The sequence below is a fragment of the Heterodontus francisci genome, chromosome 5, assembly GCF_036365525.1.
Source record: "Heterodontus francisci isolate sHetFra1 chromosome 5, sHetFra1.hap1, whole genome shotgun sequence".
NCBI classification, from domain to species: domain Eukaryota; kingdom Metazoa; phylum Chordata; class Chondrichthyes; order Heterodontiformes; family Heterodontidae; genus Heterodontus; species Heterodontus francisci.
In genome coordinates this window covers 104444242-104465320 of record NC_090375.1, presented here as the reverse complement: position 1 = coordinate 104465320, position 21079 = coordinate 104444242, and the positions used below count along the sequence as shown (strand labels likewise).

The window sequence follows — 21079 nt, the reverse complement described above, 5'->3', positions numbered from 1 at the left end:
TGCTCTTACACTTTATGCCTCAGCCAATAAAGAAAAGCATCCCATATACCTTCTTAACCACCTTGTCTATCTGTCTTGCTACCTTCAGGGATCTATGGACACGGTGAAAGACACTATATAAATGCAAGTCTTTTGTTTTCCCAATTGCTGAATCCAGTAGATTAGTATTTTTCACTGCACTGCTTGTAGTCCAGGAGTCAGAGTTGTTATCCCTTGTCCCCCAAGCTTACCAATAAACCATTCCTGCGATTGGCCAACCCCCCCACCGCCTGAACACGATTGGACCACATTCCTTCCACTGATCTCCCATCAACTCAGTCTTTCGGATTTCTTTCGCCTCCAATCTCCCCCCACTCCCATCTTCCATGCTCCCCACCATTCCTTCTGGACTCCCATCTCAGCCACCCTCCTTCTATGATCTTTCACCATCACCCTCGATTTCTTCAGCCGCCGATGTTTCACTCCAACCCAGATCTTTCGGGCTTCTGATCTCCCCCATGCCTGATCTTTCAGTCCCCTCAACCTCGCCAGTCTCTGATCTCTCCTCATTCTGCGTCCCCCCCACAATCACCCCGTCCCCTCCAGATATTTCCAGCCTCTGATCTGTTACCCATGCCAGTATTTCTAATCACTCCCTCCATTCCACACCCCAGTTGTGGCCTGGTGCCAAAGGCCTAGCTGTCTAACAGCCAGCCAGCCTTTCCATCTGGCTGGCTGCAGCTGAGAAATGAAGATAAAACATCTTAAATTTGGCAGGATCCAAGGAAACCTGTTCTTCTGGGTTTCCTGAACGCAAAACAGCCCCTCCGATACCTCCCCATAAATACTGGGGCCACTATTTTCCACAATCTCGAAACCAATTGCAGCAGCTGCAATATTTCTCCAGCCAACGTCAGCTAACTTAGTGTAAACCATCAACGGAACCTATAAATTTCTGCCGTTTGGCTCAATGACATACTGTGTACTGTATGTACTCATTCAGTCACTGAGGGGTAAGTGACAGCTAGTCAGTTTTGCAGTTATCCAAACTTCAGTTTGTGCGTTCATAGAACTTCTTAATGGATTTTATCAATTTTGTTGGAATGCTGCAGTTCCAAAATTCTAAAAAAGGCCTCTATCAAATCTCTAAAAAGACTATCAAATGCTATCCTATAATTAATAAACATTATTATAATGAGAAAAGATTCTGGTTCGTCCTTGCAGTACTTTATTACCACCTTCAATAAATAGTCCTTGTACTGTTCATTCTTGATGCTCAACTATTTTTGTTATAGACACCAAATATTGTAATGCGTTGCCGGCTAATCAAAGTTCACAAAAATATATAAAACAGCTTTCAAAACAAATATTAATGTGACTTACTTCTCAACTATAAAAATACATTCTAAGCTTTGAGCAGAGGTTTAGAAGGATATCCATCAAGAGACATCATAGTCTTCAGATCGAAGATCTTTGCATTGACATAATCGGGGCCTCCCCAGGGAGGACTGAGGAACACAGCATCAGCCTTTAGATCAGAAGCCAGCAGCATGAAGTCACCCAGGATAAACTCAATCTGTTCGGTCACTCCATAGACTCGAGCATTGTTTTGTGCAAGGTCTATTTTCACAGGATCAATATCAACAGCAATCACTGGATAAAAAAAAAATTGGTCAGTAAAATATCAAAAATGCACTTTCATGGTCAAGAAATGTTACTGTCAAAAGAAAATAACACACAAGAATGTGAGATTATCTATTGTAGGTATAGTCACTCCAGGCGCTGCTTCACAAACCACTGACCACCTCCAGGCGCGTATCCATTGTCTCTCGAGATAAGGAGGCCCAAAGAGATATAGTATCTATTCTTTAAAAGCCATTCAAAATCCAGGTACAATTAGTACTGCCTCATGCAACAGGGGAAAAGCATTTGGAGTTGCTGTTCCTTTGAGAACTTCATGCACAGGTACCTTGTTTAGGCAGTTGACCTAAGCCGACCTTATAAAAGCTACATCTATTTCTAAGCCACATCTTAGTTATTAACTGCATGCAGTAGCAAATCTACCAGCATTTGTGTCTGCAATGAAGAGAAATTACTGGTCAGGAATCATGGTGAAAAGATAGCCTTTGCTATCTGCCTTCCATAGATCATTTGATTCTTAGCATACAGGTTTCTCTGCTTCAAAAGGAGCCAGCTCCTTCAATGCTAGGTACCAACCTATCAGTTTTTCGATTGAAAAATTAAACAGCCCTCTCAAGTGGGTGTAAAAGATAGCATGGCACTTTTTCAAAGAAAAACAGGTGAGTCTTCCTTGGTGTCCTGGCCAATACTTTATCACTCAAGCAAGATTACTTAAAACAGATTATTTGGTCATCATATTGCTGTTTGGGGCACCTTGTGTGCAAATTGGCTGCCACGTTTCCTACATTACAACACTGACTACACTTAAAAAAAAAAAGTACTTGTTGTTGCTTTAGGGTGTACTGAGGTCATGAAAGAACACTACATAAATTCAAGTCTTGTCTTTTGTCTTTAGCCCAATACTGCTTTGGAAACAATACTGTTTCAGAAGTTACGCTTGGAATATCTTCAAAACTTTGTTACTGCTCCAAAACCTTTTAAAATTGTTTCCATTGATCACCAAGATATTGTTTCTCAATAAAGGTTTAACTTGGGTTCAAATCAATGAAAAAACCCAATGCATCAAGTCAGACATGTCTGTAAGACAAAGTGCTTTGATATCAACTCTGAATCTTACATCTAGGCCATCAATCTTAGAACTGCTTTAGAGGATTAGCCATCTGGACATAACCCTCAGAACCATGAGAACAATCCTGGAAGAGTTTGAGTTACAGAATCAGTGATCTGTGTCAAGCGACCCAATAAATCTTACAAGACATCAGTCTCATTTGAAGCGCACTTTGTATATAGACATTTTCCCCAGTTACATTTTATTTTAAATGAGGGAAAGGAATGCTTTGTCCAATTGGGAAGTTCTCCATGTTTAGTCTGGACACAGAACACCGCAGGAGCCCATCACTGGTTATGTAAAACTGATCCATGCTCTCCAAGACCATTCTTGTGTATGAGAACCACAGAAGAATTATGGCACAGAAGGAGGCCATTCAGCCCATGGCGTCTGCTCCGGCCGAAAAAACTAGCCACCCAATCTAATCCCACCTTCCAGCATCTGGTCCGTAGCCTTGCAGGTTACAGCACTTCAGGTGCATGGCCAGGTATCTTTTAAATAATTGAGGGTTTCTGCCTCCACCACTGCTCCTGGCAGTGAATTCCAGACACCCACCACCCTCTGGGTTCCCTCTAATCCTTCTACCAATCACCTTAAATTGGTGCCCCCTGGTAATTGACCTCTCCGCAAGGGGAAACAGGTCCTTCCGGTCTACTCTATCTATGCCAAACATAATTTTGTTCACCTCTATTAATTCACCCCTCAGCCTCCTCTGTTCTAAGGAAAGCAACCCTAGCCTATCCAATCTTTCCTCATAGCTGCAACTTTCAAGCCCTGGCAACATTCTTGTAAATCTCCTCTGTACTCTCTCCAGAGCAATTATGTCCTTCCTGTAATGTGGTGACCAGAACTGTACAAAATACTCCAGCGGTGGCCTAACCAGTGTTTTATACAGTTCCAGCATTACATCCCTGCTTTTGTATTCTATACCTCGGCCAATAAAGGAAAGCATTCAATATGCCTACCTCACCACTCTATCTACTTGTCCTGCCACCTTCAGGGACCTGTGGACATGCACTCCAAAGTCTCTCACTTCTTCTATCCCTCTCGATACCCTCCTGTTTATTGTGTATTCCCTTGCTTTGTTTGCCCTCCCCAGATGCATTACCTCACACTTCTCTGCACTGAATTCCATTTGCCACTTTTCCACCCACTCAACCAAACCATTGATATCATTTTGGAGTCTACAGCCAACCTCTTCACTATCAACTACACAACCACTTTTTGTGTCATCTGCAAATTTCCCAATCATGCCTCCCACATTTAAGTCCAAATTATTAATATATACCACAAACAGCAAAGGACCCAACACTGAGCCCTGTGGAATGCCACTGGAAACAGCTTTCCATTTGCAAAAACATCCGTCAACTACTACCCTTTATTTCCTGTCACTGAGCTAATTTTGGATCCAACCTGCCTCATTCCTCTGTATCCCATGGGCTTTCATTTTTCTGACCAGTCTGCCATGTGAGACTTGTCAAATGCCTTACTAAAATCCATATAGACCACATCCACTGTACAAGCTTCATCAATCCTCCTTGTTACTTCCTCAAAAAACTCAATCAAGTTAGTAAGACATAACCTTCCCTTAACAAATCCATGCTGACTATCCCTGATTAATCGTGCCTTTCTAAATGGCAGTTTATGCTTTCTCTCAGAATTGATTCTAATAATTTACTCCCCACCGAGGTCAGACTGACCAGCCTATAATAATTTGGCCTGCCCCTCGTATGCCTTTTAAACAATGTTAGGGAGTAGGAGAGAAGAAGAGAACTTAGAAATTATCAAAGTCCTCTGTGCTGCTAAGAGAAATCTCAATGGCATATACACCCAGTTGGCAGGTGATATGAATTAGTCAAAAGAACAAAATAAATTATCTGGCATCCAAGAAGTTTCAGGCTCTTGCTATTCCTCCTCAAAAATATACCCAGTGAAAATCAATTCACAATGACATTTACAATTGAGGAATGCATTCAGTCCTTCCTTTCAAGGAATCCAACTTCCCTCCACCTCCAACACAGCAACTAAAATCTTCTTGAAGGATTCTGAGAGATTTTGCATCTACTTTTCTACCACTTGGAAGACCTTTCCAGGTAGGGATAATTATTTTGTATGGGAAAGGCTTCTGGTCATCAGTCTTAGATTTGGCTTTAGCACTTTGCATCAGTGTTCAAAACAGTACTCTACGCACCTCTATTTAATATGTTTATATACTACTAAAAGATCTCCTGTGGCTTTGACAAAGGAAAGTCAGGATATAGTGAGCTTCCTTCAGAGTACATCAGTGATTCCCTTGGTTTAAAGATGGGGATCTTCAGCTTCTGGAGTTTATGAAGCACTATTGAACTAATGAGGATACAGAGAAGATTTAGTGGAGAATTTTGGCTAGGGGAAAGATTCAATAGGCTGGGGCTGTTTTCCTTGGAACAGAGGACACTGAGAGGAGATTTAAATCGAGGTTGGAAAATTATGAGGGGCTTGGATAGAGTAGATAGGGAGGACCTATTTCCCTTAGGAGAGGTCAATAACAAACTAATTGGCAGAATAATTAAAGGGAAGTTGAGGAGAAATTTTTTCACCCAGAGATGGTGGGGTCTGGAACCAACTGCCTGAAAGGGTGGTAGAGGCAGAAACCGCATCACATTTAGAGGTAATTGGATATGCACTTGAAGTGCTGAACTCTACAAGGCTACAGACCAAGAGCTGGAAAGTGGGACTTGGCTGGATAGCTTTTTTTCGGTCAAGACAGACCTGATGGGCTGAATGGCCTTCTTCCGTGCTGTAAATTTATACGACTTACTGATGTGAACATCTGTCACAGAATGGTAGTGCCCACTGGGGAGGCGGTGGCCTACTGGTATTATCACTGGACTAGTAACCCAGAGACCCAGGGTATTGATCTGTGGACATGGGTTCGAATCCCACCTCAGCAGAACGTGGAATGTGAATTTAATTAATAAATCAGGAGTTAAAAGCTAGTCTAATGATGGCCATGAAACCATTGTTGATTGTTGTAAAAACCCATCTGGTTCACTAAAGTCCTTCAGCAAAGGAAATCTGATGTCCTTACCTGGTCTGGCCTACATGCGACTCCAGACCCACAGCAATGTGGTTAACTCTTACATGCCCTCTGAAATGGCCTAGCAAGCCACTCAGTTGTACCGAACCGCTATGAAGTTAATAAAAAGGAATGAAACCAGACAGACCACCCGGTATCGACCTAGGCACTGGAAACGACAACGGCAAACCCAGCCCTGTCGACCCTGCAAAGTCCTCCTTACTAACATCTGGGGGCTTGTGCCAAAGTTGGGAGAGCTGTCCCACAGACTAGTCAAGCAACAGCCTGACATAGTCATACTCACGGAATCATACCTTACAGACAATGTCCCAGACACTGCAATCACTATCCCGGTGGGACAGGACATACCCACCCGAGGTGGCGGGACAGCGGTCTACAGTAGGGAGGGAGTTGCCCTGGGAGTCCTCAATATCGACTCTGGACCCAATGAAGTCTCATGGCATCAGGTCAAACATGGGCAAGGTAACCTCCTACTGATTTCCACCTACCGCGCTCCCTCAGCTGATGAGTCAGTACTCCTCCATGTTGAGCACCACTTGGAGGAAGCACTGAGGCTGGCAAGGGCACAAAATGTACTCTGGGTGTGGGACTTCAATGTCCCAAGAGTGGCTCGGTAGAACCACTACCTACCGAGCTGGCCAAGTACTAAAGGACATAGCTGCTAGACTGGGTCTGCAGCAGGTGGTGGGGGAACCAACACGAGGGAAAAACATACTTGACCATCCTCACCAATCTGCCTGCCGCACATGCATCTGTCCATGACTGTATTGGTAGGAGTGACCACCGCACAGTCCTTGTGGAGACGAAGTCCCGCCTTCACATTGAGGATACCGTCCATCGTGTTGTGTGGCACTATCACCGTGCTAAATGGGATAGATTTCGAACAGATCTAGCAATGCAAAACTGGGCATCCATGAGGCGCTGTGGGCCATCAACAGCAGCAGAATTGTACTCAACCACAATCTGTAACCTCATGGCCCGGCATATCCCCCACTCTACCATTACCATCAAGCCAGGAGACCAACCCTGGTTCAATGAAGAGTGCAGGAGGGCATGCCGAGAGCAGCACCAGACATACCTCAAAATGAGGTGTCAACCTGGTGAAGCTACAACACAGGACTACTTGCATGCCAAACTGCGTAAGCAGCATCCGATAGACAGAGCTAAGTGATCCCATAACCAACGGATCAGATCTAAGCTCTGCAGTCCTGCCACATCCAGCCGTGAATGGTGGTGGACAATTAAACAACTAACTGGAAGAGGTGGCTCCACAAATATCCCCATCCTCAATGATGGGGGAGCCCAGCACATCAGTGCGAAAGATAAGGCTGAAGTATTTGCAACAGTCTTCAGCCAGATGTGCCATGTTGATGATCCATCTCGGCCCCCTCCTGAAGTCCCCAGCATTACAGATGCTGATAAACCTGTATGAAACACTGGTTCGGCCTCAACTGGAGTATTGTGTCCAGTTCTGGACACCACACTTTAGGAAGAACGTGAAGGCATTAGAGAGGGTGCAGAAAAGATTCATGAGAATTTCCAGGGATGAGGTTAGATGAATAGCTTGGAGAAGCTGGGGCTGTTCTCCTTGGAGGAGAAAAGATTAAGAGGAGATTTGATAGAGGTGTTCAAACTCATGAGGGGTCTGGACGGTAGATAGGGAAAAACTGTTCACACTGGTGGAAGGATCCAGAACCAGAAGACACCAATTTAAGGTGACTTCAAAAGAAGCAATATGACATGAGGAAAAATGTTTTTATGCAATGAGTGGTTAGGATCTCGAGTGCACTGCCTGAGAATAGTGGGGGCAGATTCGATCAAGGCCTTCAAAAGAGAATTGGATGATTATCTGAGCGAAAATATTTGCAGGGCTACAGGGAACAGGAGTGGGACTAGGTATATTGGTCTTGCAGAGAGCCGGCATGGACATGACCGGCTGAATGGCCCCCTTCTGTGCTATAACCATTCTATAATTCTAGGACATTTCCACAACTCAGTTTACCAACACTAAGGGAAGAGTTTTAACCTGGAGGAGCATGTGTTTGGCTGTGCTTAAAAGCAGCAAAAGTGGTAGCATGTCGGGAAATCGCCTCCAAACCATCAACTTCCTCAATTAACTTGAGTGCGTTAGGCTGGTTGTACACAACCCCATCGAGGGAGTAGGATTGCCTATCAACACTAATCTCTCATTTTCAAATTTAACACTGCATCCAAGGATTTCCTGTAACTTGTAGTGAAGACAAGGCGAGAACACAACAATTGAAGGGACTGATTAAAACTCATGGAAATACCCCAATACTCAGCTCTTACTGTTTCTTAGTTACTCAGTTTCTTACCTGCTGGTGGGAAATGTTTTGTTCATAGTATTTTTGCTAAGAGGTTACTTTTTAGTTTGGAGAGTTTCTCAAGCACATCAGATGGGGAGTGCCTTGACTACCATTGATTGGATCTCAGATGATGAGCATTATGACTATACTAGAAGCAGCTTGCTGTTCAGAGACCTGCAGCTGAATAGCAGAGAGGGGTGCAGCAGCACAGGGGGCAGCATGCACACAGGGTGTACAGGCAGATGCAGAGTTTCCTTCAGGAGGCTCAGCTTGTTGCATCAGGTGACGGCAGACATTTTCATCCTCCTAGAAGTCTATCGACTGGACCTGGTGGTGTTATCGGGGCTGTGAAAGTGACCACTGCTGTCAACCTTTTGCCTCCAGATCCTTCCAGTGCTCTGCTGAAGACATATCCATGATCTTCCAGTTGGCAGCCCACAAATGCATAAGACAAGTGACTCATGGGGTGGTTGGAGGGCCGGCAACTACGTGAACTTTGTCTGCAATCATACCAGTCAGAATGAGCCGGCACTCAGGCTTGCATCTCTCGCTGGCTTCCGACAGGTGCAGGATGTCACTGACTGCACACATGATGCTCCCAGATCACCCAGAAGTATTCATGAACTGTAAGAGATTCCACTCCATTGATGTGCAGCTGGTGCAAAACCACAAAAATATATTTATGCTGGCGTGCACAAGATTTCCATGATTTTCATTCTGCAGCAGCCCAAGTGCCTTGATGTTTTAAGTCCTGCAAGCATAGGTAAACAGTGGCTGTAGGGAGAAAAGGATTACCCACTTCAAACTTGACTCAGGACACCTATCAGAAACCTGACCAATGAAGCCCAACAGCACCACAACAAATGTCATATGACCACCAGACGTGTGATCGAACAAGCCATCAGCGTGCTAAAGATGCTCTTCAGATGCCTCGACAGAACTGAGGTGTCCTTTGGTATGCACCAGCCAGGGTGTCCAGAGTGGCTGTGGTGTTCTGCGCTCTGCGCATCATGCAACAGCAAGGTTTGGACCTGCAGGAAGAACAAGATGCAGATCGTCTGCAGACATTTCCAAAGAGGAGGAGGAGGTGAAAGCTGATGACAACATTGCTGCCCAGGCTGCCCTTATTAATGCAACATTCATTTACAGTACACCAGTGGAACGATACCAGTATATGCAATATTGAGACATCAATCGCAATGCCCTGCAACATCAACCCACCTATGCCTCAGAGTTAATATTAGGGCCTAAGAATTAGTCTCATTCCCTGAATTCTTATTTCAAACCAGCTTTGGCCAATTCACCTTAATTTAATGTAGCAGCAGTCATAGCCAGTCTCAATAATAGTCAAGAACCTGTATTCTATTCCTTCCCTAACTATGTTTCTTGGAAGTACGTGCTTTGCATAGATCAAGGGAGATCATGCTTTTCAGATAGTAAGAGTTTCTATAGCTATTTTAAAAAAGAGTTAACAAAGTAAGCATTGGTCCTATAGAAAGTGAGTCTGGGGAATTAATAACGGATAATAAGGAGATGGCAGATGAATTGAACAGATATTTTGCATCAGTCTTCACTATTGAGGATACGAATAACATCCCAGTATTAGCTGTAAGTCAGGAAATGGAAGGGAGGGAGGAACTCAAGAAAATTACCATCACCAGGGATGTGGTACTGAACAAATTGTTGGAGCTGCGGGCTAACAGGTCCCCGGGTCCTGATGGACTTCATACTAGGGTGGCTAGTGAGATAGTTGATGCGTTAGTTTTAATTTTCCAAAATTCCCTAGATTCGGGGAAGGTTCTGTTAGATTGGAAAATAGCGAATGTAACTCCTTTATTCAAAAAGGGAGTTAGACAGAAAGCAGGAAACTGCAAGCCAGTTAGCTTAACATCTGTCTTAGGAAAAACGTTAGAAGCTATTATTAAAGACGTTATAGCAGGGCGTTTAGAAAAATTCAATGTAATCAGACAGTCAACATGGTTATGTGAAAGGGAAATCATGTTTAACCAATTTATTGGAGTTCTTTGGGGGAGTTACATGTGCTGTGGATAAAGGGGAACCGGTGGATATATTGTACGTAGATTTCCAGAAGGCATTTGATAAGGTGCCACATCAAAGGTTATTGCAGACAGTAAAAGCTCATGGTGCAGAGGCTAACATATTGGCATGGATAGAAGATTAGCTAGCTAACAAGAAACAGAGAGTAGGCATAAATGGGTCATTTTCCGCTAAGCAAGATGTAATGAGTGGTGTGCCACTGGGATCTGTGCTGGGGCCTCAACTTTTTACAATTTATATAAATGCCTTAGATGAAGGGACTGAAGGTATGGTTGCTAAGTTTGCTGATGCCACAAAGATAGGTAGGAAAGTTACTTGTGAAGAGGCCATAAGGGGTATGGATAGGTTGTGAGTGGGCAAAGATCTGGCAAATGGAATATAACGTGGGAAAGTGGGAAATTGTCCACTTTGGCAGGAAGAAAAAAAAAGCATATTATCTAAATGGTGAGAGATTGCAGAGCTCTGAAATGCAGAGGAATCTGGGTGTTCTAGTGCAAGAATCGCAAAAGGTTAGTATGCAGGTACCGCACGTAATTAGGAAAGCTAAAAGAATGTTATCGTTTATCATGAGGGGAACTGAATACAGAAGTAGGGAGGTTATGCTTCAGCTATACAGGCTATTGGTGAGACCACATCTGGAGTACCATGTATGGTACTGGCCTCCTTATTTAAGGAAGGATGTACATGTGTTGGAGGCAGTACAGAGGTTTACTAGACTAATACCTGGAATGGGTGGGCTGTCGTACGAGGAAAGATTGGACAGGCTAGGCTTGTATCCGCTGGAATTTAGAAGAGTAAGAGGCGACTTGATTGAAACATATAAGATCCTGAGGGGTCTTGACAGGGTGGATGTGGAAAGGATGTTTCCCCTTGTGGGAGAATCCAGAACTAGGGGTCACTGTTTAAAAATAAGGGGTCGCCCATTTAAGACAGAGATGAGGAGAAATTTTTTCTCTCAGAGGGTCGTGAGTCTTTGGAATTCTCTTCCTCAATAGGTTGTGGATGCAGAGTCTTTGAATATTTTTAAGGCAGAGGTAGATAGATTCTTGATAAGCAAGGGGGTGAAAAGTTATTGGGAGTAGGTGGAAATGTGGAGTAATCAGTTCAACCATGAACTTATTGAATGGCGGAGCAGGCTCGACGGGCCGAATAACCTACTCCTGCTCCTAATTCGTATGTTCGTATGTAAACAGTAGGCTAGAAATAATAGCTCCATTGTTACCAAGCTTTCAGCAAGCCTTAACCCTCTGGAAATTGCCTATCATTAAAAAAAAAATCTTACGATTATCGCGCAGTGCCAATGGTCCATATTTAATTCACAACTTGCAACCAGTTCCTGGCATCAATTGTGAACAATCTAGCTGAAACAGATTCACTTTTCCTGCACCCAATACCACTGATATAAAGCAGTCCTGCAAATAACCAACCACCCCTTGCACACCCTCTCATTGGTCCCTACCAATTCATATCTTCCCATTCACTATCAAGCAAGTTAAAAGACGAGTTACCACTCAATAACCAAGAATGGGCAAGACAGGAAAGTGGTGCAAAATAATAAAATTGATGTGATTCTATTAAAGAACTGAAACATAACATAATACTTTCTTATTCACTACAAAGCTTTCCTCTTCCTTTTCCTACCACTCCTGCATGGTGCAAACCCTGTGGCTTCAGCAGCAGTAGAGGCAGGATGCTAAGATCTCTGCTCTGACTGCTGAGATGCTCTTGACCAATGCGCTCTGGACTTTGGAGCTGTGAGGGCCCTGTCAAAGACTGTTCAACCTGCACCTGTGCAAGGGCAGACTCTCCCATCGGGACGTGGCAGCATGTCAGGTACTGACAGGAGGGGTGTAATAGGTCAGAAGTGGAAACACTTTCATTTCCCCTTTTGCCACTATCCCTCTTGTGGGCTAGCAACACATCACTACCACCAATCTCCTGGAGAGCACTTTGGTGCAGATCGTTGTGGTGCTGCAAGGCCAAGGCTATTTGTCAGCCTATTTAAGGTGGTGGCAGACACGTTGCTATCTAGGAGCATACATGGCTGTAGTCAAGGCACACATGGACTCATTTGATTGTGGCGTTTGATGTTCACACAGTTGGCCACTTGATCCATGCAAGACATCAACCGACTCATGTCTCTGAATTAACATCGGGGCCTAAGAATTAGTCTTGTTCCTTGACGTATTTCAAACCAGCTTTGGCCAACTCACCTTAATGCAGCAGCAGTTTTTACCAGTCTCAATAATAGTCAAGAATCTGCATTCTATTCCTCCCCGACTGTGTTCCTTAGAAATACTTGTTTCGCATGGATAAAGGGAGATCATGCTTCATTGGATAGTAGGTTAGAAAAAATAGCTGATTTTTTGCGAGCCTTAACCCTCTGAAAATTGCACAATATTAGCCCTTGATCCACTTCATTACCTTACAATCCTAGCCTTTACTGGGAACCTAACTTGTATCCAGTATATTAAAAAAAAGACATCGTCAAACTTAGCAAATGCATCTCTAATTGTATTATCAGTAAGGTAAGGAGAAAATTGGATCTGTCTTCAACAATAACAGTGAAGATCTAGAAGGCAGCAACATATCAGCAGATTATCATCAGGCTTTTTTTTTTAAAGCTGCTCAAAGTCATGGCACTGTACCTCTTTTTCCAGCTAATGCAAATTGAATTGAATTGCCTCCAACTCCACAAAATGCATCAACAATGATATCACAGTGAAAACTCTGCATGACACGATTGGCAATGTGCTCAGCAATCTTTTCAGGAGTGACTGAAAACCAGCCTTCTGGAAGATAAAGACACAATTCACATTTATAGTGCATGTAAAATAGTTACATTTTATATGACATTTAACAGTGCTACACAAATTTGAGGAGCGTTACATGTAAAAAGCCACTAGCTAGTTGGAGGGACACAGCACACCACCAGCCTCAGATTACCACTAATACCCCACTCTTAACTGCAGACCAAGACAAGAGTATCCTTGCCCTGCAACCAACTGCACACAACCACAGGAAAAAGCTGACGCCCATGATAATTTATATTTCAATACCAAGCCTATTAATGCTGTCCCAGTGGGAATCGAGAAAGCCCCACCCCCACACAGGCAATCTTAAACACTCAGGATTTTCAATCTAGATAAGCAATGCCCCTCCATTTATAATTTGGAGTTCTAGAGTTGGGGGGGGGGGGGGGGGGGGGGAGAAAAAGGGCGGTGGAAGGGGCTATCATAAAGACAGAGAAAATGACAACCATAATGATGCATGGAAGTGTGCAACAGATCATAGATCCAACATCCCTAGGAGCAACAGGAATACAAGGGAAATGGGAGCAAATGGTCAGCCATTACACCCAAGGAATCCAAACAAGTGTGCAATCCAAGGAATACCAACCTTGTTTGTAACATGACCCAATGCTGTCACCAGTTGCACAATATGTTAATCCGATTCCCAGTATGGTTTGGCATGCGCAATGGATTCAGAAGTATAAAAAAAACGTGGCAAGTGCAAAAAGGAGCTCAGTTACCAACCCTGGTCAAGTTTGACTCCCTCGTCGAAGCGCGAAAACAGTCGATAACGCTGAGCCCAGTATTTGGTCAATTCTGGAACTGCTACTATGTCAGAGGGTACATGAAAAACTTTTTTCTTCCTTCTTTTCTTGTTCTTTTTAAGACTCTTCATTTTTCGCACTGCAAAAGAGCTGCAATAGGTTAACGCGTATTTATCAAAAATAGCTTAGTTTTCAGCTAAAAACCACATTGATTTGTGCACAAATGTGCTGTATTCTACAACAAAATCATCAGTGATGTTGCTACAATTAGCTAAAGACTTTTATACATTGACTTATGACTCTCAGGAATATAACTTTCTTTGACTCTGACTCCTGTGCACAATGAATCATTCTGAAGTAGAATAACAATTGCTATTTAAGCAAACACGGCAGTCATTTTGTAGGTTAACAGCAACTGGAGATCCTGATTTTGGGCCATCAAAAAGAAGTACCCAGCAGAAACCAGAAATTCCAAAAGGAGTAGAGGGGGTATTAGGTATTTCACCCAAGCTGCTCTTAGACCAAACAGATCAGTTGCAGATCAACGCTAGGAGAGGTTTTGCAGAAGTTCAAACGTCTGCCTTCTTGCTGCGGGACTCGTAAATGGCAAGGATGGGCATAAAAGGAACAAGAAAAAATGAACAGGAAAGCTTTTTTTCAAATTGGCAAAAAATTACTTTTTGAACTCGTGCTCAAATGTTCTTTGGTATAAACTTATTACAGTACTAGTTAGAATACTTCACATCATGTATAATATAAAGCAGGTACTGACACATTTCCACTAAAGTGAGAACAAGATACTGGACAATAAATTAAGATGAGGTAATATTGTAAAGAATACTGGGGCCAACAGTGATCATTTTACTTTTCAGAGATGTTTTTTTTTGCAAAATGGAAGAAGACTCTGAAAACCTGAAATTGTAGTTTGAATCTGCGACTGAACAAAAAAAGTTTGTATGCCTTCAGTTTGATACATACATTCATCACCCCTCTCAGTTGCATCAGGAAGGAGAAAGTCTGGAATATCCAAAGGAACCAGCTGTCTGTCAGAATACGCTTCATGCTTTTCAGCAGGAGCAGGGGCCATATCATGCATTTCAGGAAGCTGCTCATTGTTGCATTCAGTGCAGATATTCAATTTGATGGGAACATTGACAGAAGCTCCATCAGCACAAGATCCTTCCTCTCCATTTCCACTGTTGCTGTCTTCACATACAATGGAGCACTCTGCATTAGAACTGTGCTGCAGCTCACAGCTGGTGCATTCCTCAGAGCTGTGTGCCACACAGGGTGGAGTCTCTGTGTCATTTGACTCAGGGTCATTTGAAGGCACAACTTGTTTCAGAAATCTTTGCACCTGAAAGCATTAAAATAAGCAATGATCAATCAAGTCCACCACTACCACTTACTTTGACTGTGCTGCGGTTCTAAAGAATAATAGGTGACTGTGGTGTCTCTGGAGCTGTTTTGAAGCGAGTGTCTCTTTCTATGAGGTGTCAACCTGGTGAAGCTACAATACAGGACTACTTGCGTGCCAAACTGCGTAAGCAGCATGCGATAGACAGAGCTAAGTGATCCCATAACCATGGCCTAGCCCACATCCTATGAATAACTAAAAAAAAATTCAGATGTGCATATAAATTCCCAAGCATTATCTTTAATTAATCCCTCATCAGCAGTTTAATACATACAAGATACATTTTGTTTTGTTTCAGCTTATTTTAAAAATTAGACATTGGGATACATTTTTTATAAATTCATTTATGGGATGTGGGTGTCACTGGCCAGGCCAGCATTTATTGCCCATCCCCAATTGCCCTTGAGAAGGTGGTGGTGAGCTGCCTTCTTGAACCGCTGCAGTCCATGTAGGGTAGGTACACCCACAGTGCTGTTAGGAAGGGAGTTCCAGGATTTTGACCCAGCGACAGTGAAGGAACAGTGATATAGTTCCAAGTCAGGATGGTGTGTGACTTGGAGGGGAACTTGCAGGTGGGGGTGTTCCCATGTATTTGCTGCCCTTGTCCTTCTAGTTGGTAGAGATCGCGGGTTTGGAAGGTGCTGTCTAAGGAGCTTTGGTACATCTTGTAGATGGTACACACTGCTGCCACTGTGCGTCGGTGGTGAAGGGAGTGAATGTTTGTAGATGAGGTGCCAATCAAGCGGGCTGCTTTGTCCTGGATGGTGTCGAGCTTCTTGAGTGTTGTTGGAGCTGCACCCATCCAGGCAAGTGGAGAGTATTCCATCACACTTCTGACTTGTGCCTTATAGATGGTGGACAGGCTTTGGGGAGTCAGGAGGTGAGTTACTCACCACAGGATTCCTAGCCTCTGACCTGCTCTTGTAGCCACGGTATTTATACAGCTACTCCAGTTCAGTTTCTGGTCAATGGTAGCCCATAGGATGTTGATAGTGGGGGATTCAGCGATGGTAATGCCATTGAATATCAAGGGGAGATGGTTAGATTCTCTCTTGTTGGAGATGGTCATTGCCCGGCACTTGTGTGGCGCGAATGTTACTTGCCACTTATCAGCCCAAGCCTGGATATTGTCCAGGTCTTGCTGCATTTCTACATGGACTGCTTCAGTATCTGAGGAGTCACGAATGGTGCTGAACATTGTGCAATCTTCAGCAAACATCCCCACTTCTGACCTTATGATTGAAGGAAGGTCATTGATGAAGCAGCTGAAGATGGTTGGGCCTAGGGCACTACCCTGAGGAACTCCTGCAGTGATGTCCTGGAGCTCAGATGATTGACCTCCAACAACCACAACTATCTTCCTTTGTGCTAGGTATGACTTCAGCCAGCGGAGGGTTTTCCCCCTCATTCCCATTGACCTCAGTTTTGCTAGGGCTCCTTGATGCCATACTCAGTCAAATGCTGCCTTGATGTCAAGGGCAGTCACTCTCACCTCACATCGAGTTCAGCTCTTTTGTCCATGTTTGAACCAAGGCTGTAATGAGGTCAGGAGCTGAGTGGCCCTGGCAGAACCCAAACTGAGCATCACTGAGCAGGTTATTGCTAAACAAGTGCTGCTTGATGGCACTGTTGATGACACCTTCCATCACTTTACTGATGATTGAGAGTAGGCTGATGGGTCGGTAGTTGGCCGGGTTGGACTTGTCCTGCTTTTTGTGTATAGCTCATACCTGGGCAATTTTCCAAATTGCAGGGTAGATGCCAGTGTTGTAGCTGTACTGGAACAGCTCGGCTAGGGGCGCAGCAGGTTCTGGAGCACAGGTCTTCAGTACTATTGCCGGAATATTGTCAGGGCCCATAGCTTTTGCAGTATCCAGTGCCTTCAGTCGTTTCTTGATATCACGCAGAGTGAATCGAATTGGCTGAAGTCTGGCATCTGTGATGCTGGGGACTTCAGAAGGAGGCCGAGATGGATCTTCAACTCGGCACTTCTGGCTGAAGATTGTTGCAAATGCTTCAGCCTTATCTTTCACACTGATGTGCTGGGCTCCCCCATCATTGAGGATGGGGATTGTCCACCACCATTCATGGCTGGATGTGGCAGGACTGCAGAGCTTAGATCTGATCTGTTGGTTATGGGATCGCTTAGCTCTGTCTATTACATGCTGCTTACGCAGTTTGGCATGCAAGTAGTCCTGGGCTGTAGCTTCACCAGGTTGACACCTCATTTTGAGGTATGTCTGGTGCTGCTCCTGGTATGCCCTCCTGCACTCTTCATTGAACCAGGGTTGGTCTCCTGGCTTGATGGTAATGGTAGAGTGGGGGATATGCCGGGCCATGAGGTTACAGATTGTGGTTGAGTACAATTCTGCTGCTGTTGATGGCCCACAGCGCCTCATGGATGCCCAGTTTTGCATTGCTAGATCTGTTCGAAATCTATCCCATTTAGCACGGTGATAGTGCCACACAACACAATGGACGGTATCCTCAACATGAAGGCAGGACTTAGTCTCCACAAGGACTGTGCGGTGGTCACTCCTACCAATACTGTCATGGACAGAAGCATCTGCAGCAGGCAGATTGGTGAGGACGAGGTCAAGTATGTTCTTCCTTCGTGTTGGTTCCCCCACCACCTGCCGCAGACCCAGTCTAGCAGCTATGTCCTTTAGGACTTGGCCAGTAGTGGTGCTACCGAGCCACTCTTGGTGATGGACATTGAAGACCCCCACCCTGAGTACATTTTGTACCCTTGCCACCCTCAGTGCTTGCTCCAAGTGGTGTTCAACATGGAGGAGTACGGAGTCATCAGCTGAGGGAGGGCGGTAGGTGGTAATCATTAGGAGGTTACCTTACCCATGTTTGACCTGATGCCATGAGACTTCATGGGGCCCGGATTCGATGTTCAGGACTCCCAGGGTAACTCCTTCCCTACTGTATACCACTGTGCCACTACCTCTGCTGGGTCTGTCCTGCCGATGGGACAGGACATACCCGGGGATGGTGATGACAGTGTCTGGCACATTGTCTGTAAGGTATGATTCCGTGAGTATGACTATGTCAGGCTGTTGCTTGACTAGTCTGTGGGACAGCTCTCCCAACTTTGGCACAAGCCCCCAGATGTTAGTAAGGAGGACTTTGCAGGGTCGACAGGGCTGGGTTTGCCGTTGTCGTTTCCAGTGCCGGGTGGTCCGTCCGGTTTCATTCCTTTTTATTGACTTTGTCGCGGCTCGGTACAACTGAGTGGCTTGCTAGGCCATTTCAGAGGGCATGTAAGAGTTAACCACATTGCTGTGGGTCTGGAGTCACATGTAGGCCAGACCAGATAAGGACAGCAGATTTCCTTCCCTAAAGGACATTAGTGAACCAGATGGGTTTTTACAACAATCGACAATGGTTTCATGGCCCTCATTAGATTAGCTTTTAATTCCAGATTTATTAATTCAATTCAAATTCCACCTTCTGCTGTGGTGGGATTCGAACCCATGTCCCCAGAGAAATACCCTGGGTTCCTAATCCAGTGATAATACCACTACGCCACCGCCTACCCCCATTAAATTAAATTACATTAAATGAGGATAAAAAAGAAAATATGCTAAGGTCAATATGTGAAGCCTCTATTTGCTTATTATCAACAAGAAAGCATGACTGGGGCCATGAATGTTGATTCTAGCCCATAATCGTACTAGAAAGTGGACTCAACTCATCAGTCTGGGCTGAATTCAAAACCAGTACCACAGGTGCTAAACCAGTGCATCACAGTCTGGTGTTGTATATTTTTTGTTACCTTTGCTAAGGTTTTGCTCTTCTTAAACTTCAGAACGTCTCCATCTTCACTGAAGAATATATGTTTATTTTTGGTAGCTGCCGGTTGATGCCTGTTGAAGCGTCTGGAGGCCAGCTCAGTGCCCTTATGAAAGCGTGCATGTCCATAGCTAAATTTTGAAGTGCTGCATATGAAGATTATAGAAAAACACAAAAGCATTTAAGATTAGCAATTCTTCTTGGAATTTGTGGGGAAGGGGTGTGGAGTATGGGACAGGTGGACAATGCAGCAGCCTTAGGACATTTTGCACTTCCTGGGGGATTTCATTCTCTATTTAAGCTGCTGCTGTTGGAAACTGTAACTGTTTATTATTTGGTACCCAAGTATGTAATTGGTTATGGATATTTCCTAATATATGTAACTGTGCCGATTTATAAATGTGAATATATCAATCACAAACTTTACTCTAACAATTAATATTTGGTTACAGAAGAATTTAAAAAACTATAAACTTAAGTTGGCTCTGATAATATCATGAACAATTCAGCTGAACTACTCCCTAACAACACACTTTACCTGGATGTATTTTTCCTCAAGTATCCTGGTTTTACTTACCCTTACCTGCCTTTGACAGTGCTTTTTAACCAGTCGTGAGAATAGAAGTGGCCCAGTTAACCTGTCTCCTTATTTTTTGTCAGGCTAAAATATGCCCTGAAGAATGGAAGGAATGCTCATCTCCCTTCAGCTCAATGAAGGGTCAAAAAGAAAGTGACGAAGATGATTGATGAAGGAAGGGCAGTGGATGTTGTCTATATGGACTTCAGTAAAGCCTTTGACAAGGTCCCTCATGGCAGACTGATACAAAAGGTGAAGTCACATGGGATCAGAGGTGAGCTGGCAAGATGGATACAAAACTGGCTCGGTCATAGAAGACAGGGGGTAGCAGTGGAAGGGTGCTTTTCTGAATGGAGGGCTGTGACTAGTGGTGTTCTGCAGGGATCAGTGCTGTTTGTAGTATATATAAATGATTTGGAGGAAAATGTAGATGGTCTGATTAGTAAGTTTGCGGACGACACAAAGGTTGGTGGAGTTGCGGATAGTGATGAGGATTGTCAGAGGATACAGCAGCATATAGATCAGTTGGAGACTTGGGCGGAGAAATGGCAGATGGAGTTTAATCCGGACAAATGTGAGCTGATGCATTTTGGAAGGTCTAATGCAGGTGGAAAGTATACAGTAAATGGCAGAACCCTTAGGAGTATTGACAGGCAGAGAGATCTGGGCGTACAGGTCCACAGGTCACTGAAAGTGGCAACGCAGGTGGATAAGGTAGTCAAGAAGGCATACGGCATGCTTGCCTTCATTGGTCGGGGCACAGAGTATAAAAATTGGCAAGTCATGTTGCAGCTGTACAGAACTTTAGTTAAGCCACACTTAGAATATTGCGTGCAATTGTGGTCGCCACACTACAGGAAGGACGTGGAGGCTTTGGAGAGGGTACAGAAGAGGTTTACCAGGATGTTGCCTGGTCTGGAGGGCATTAGCTATGAGGAGAGGTTGGATAAACTCGGATTGTTTTCACTGGAACGACGGAGGTGGAGGGGCGACATGATAGAGGTTTGCAAAGTTATGAGCGGCATGGACAGAGTGGATAGTCAGAAGCTTTTTCCCAGGGTGGAAGAGTCAGTTGCTAGGGGACATAGGTTTAAGGTGCGAGGGGCAAAGTTTAGAGGGGATGTGCGAGGCAAGTTCTTTACACAGAGGGTGGTGAGTGCCTGGAACTTGCTCCCGGGGGAGGTGGTGGAAGCAGGTAAGATCGCAACGTTTAAGAGGCATCTTGACAAATACATGAATAGGATGGGAATAGAGGAATACGGTCCCCGGAAGTGCAGAAGGTTTTAATTTAGGCAGGCATCAAGATTGGCGCAGGCTTGGAGGGCCGAATGGCCTGTTCCTGTGTTGTACTGTTCTTTGTTGTTCTTTGATATTCAGGTGGGACAAGCAGATCTCTTCTAGACAGGTGACTCATGATGGTGAATTTCACTAAAGCTGCATTTTGATTTCGAGGGGAAATATCTCCCCTCAGGAAAATGTTATTTTTTCCAACCTCGTTTGGCGAGATGGGGGCGATGCACAGAGGGAAGAGAAATA

At 44.3% G+C, this 21079-nt stretch overlaps 1 protein-coding gene across 7 annotated transcripts in view; it reads right to left on the bottom strand.

Moving 5' to 3' along the window:
• Window positions 1-21079, bottom strand: part of tgs1 (trimethylguanosine synthase 1) — a 79280-nt gene that overhangs the window by 33655 nt on the left and 24546 nt on the right. For 3 of the 7 annotated variants that reach the window (XR_010975056.1, XM_068031851.1, XM_068031852.1), the window contains exons 7-11: window positions 18950-19112; window positions 14727-15105; window positions 13729-13887; window positions 12841-12984; window positions 1363-1632 (exon numbers count right to left, since the gene is read on the bottom strand). Coding sequence is in view for 5 of the 7 variants with exons in the window: in XM_068031851.1 (XP_067887952.1) it covers window positions 1385-1632; window positions 12841-12984; window positions 13729-13887; window positions 14727-15105; window positions 18950-19112 (1093 nt within the window). In the remaining 2 variants the exon portion in view is untranslated. Of the gene's footprint in view, window positions 1-1362; window positions 1633-8143; window positions 9166-12840; window positions 12985-13728; window positions 13888-14726; window positions 15106-18949; window positions 19113-21079 lie in introns of those variants that run through there. The other 4 variants (XM_068031850.1, XM_068031849.1, XM_068031848.1 and 1 more) reach the window with 2 other exon arrangements.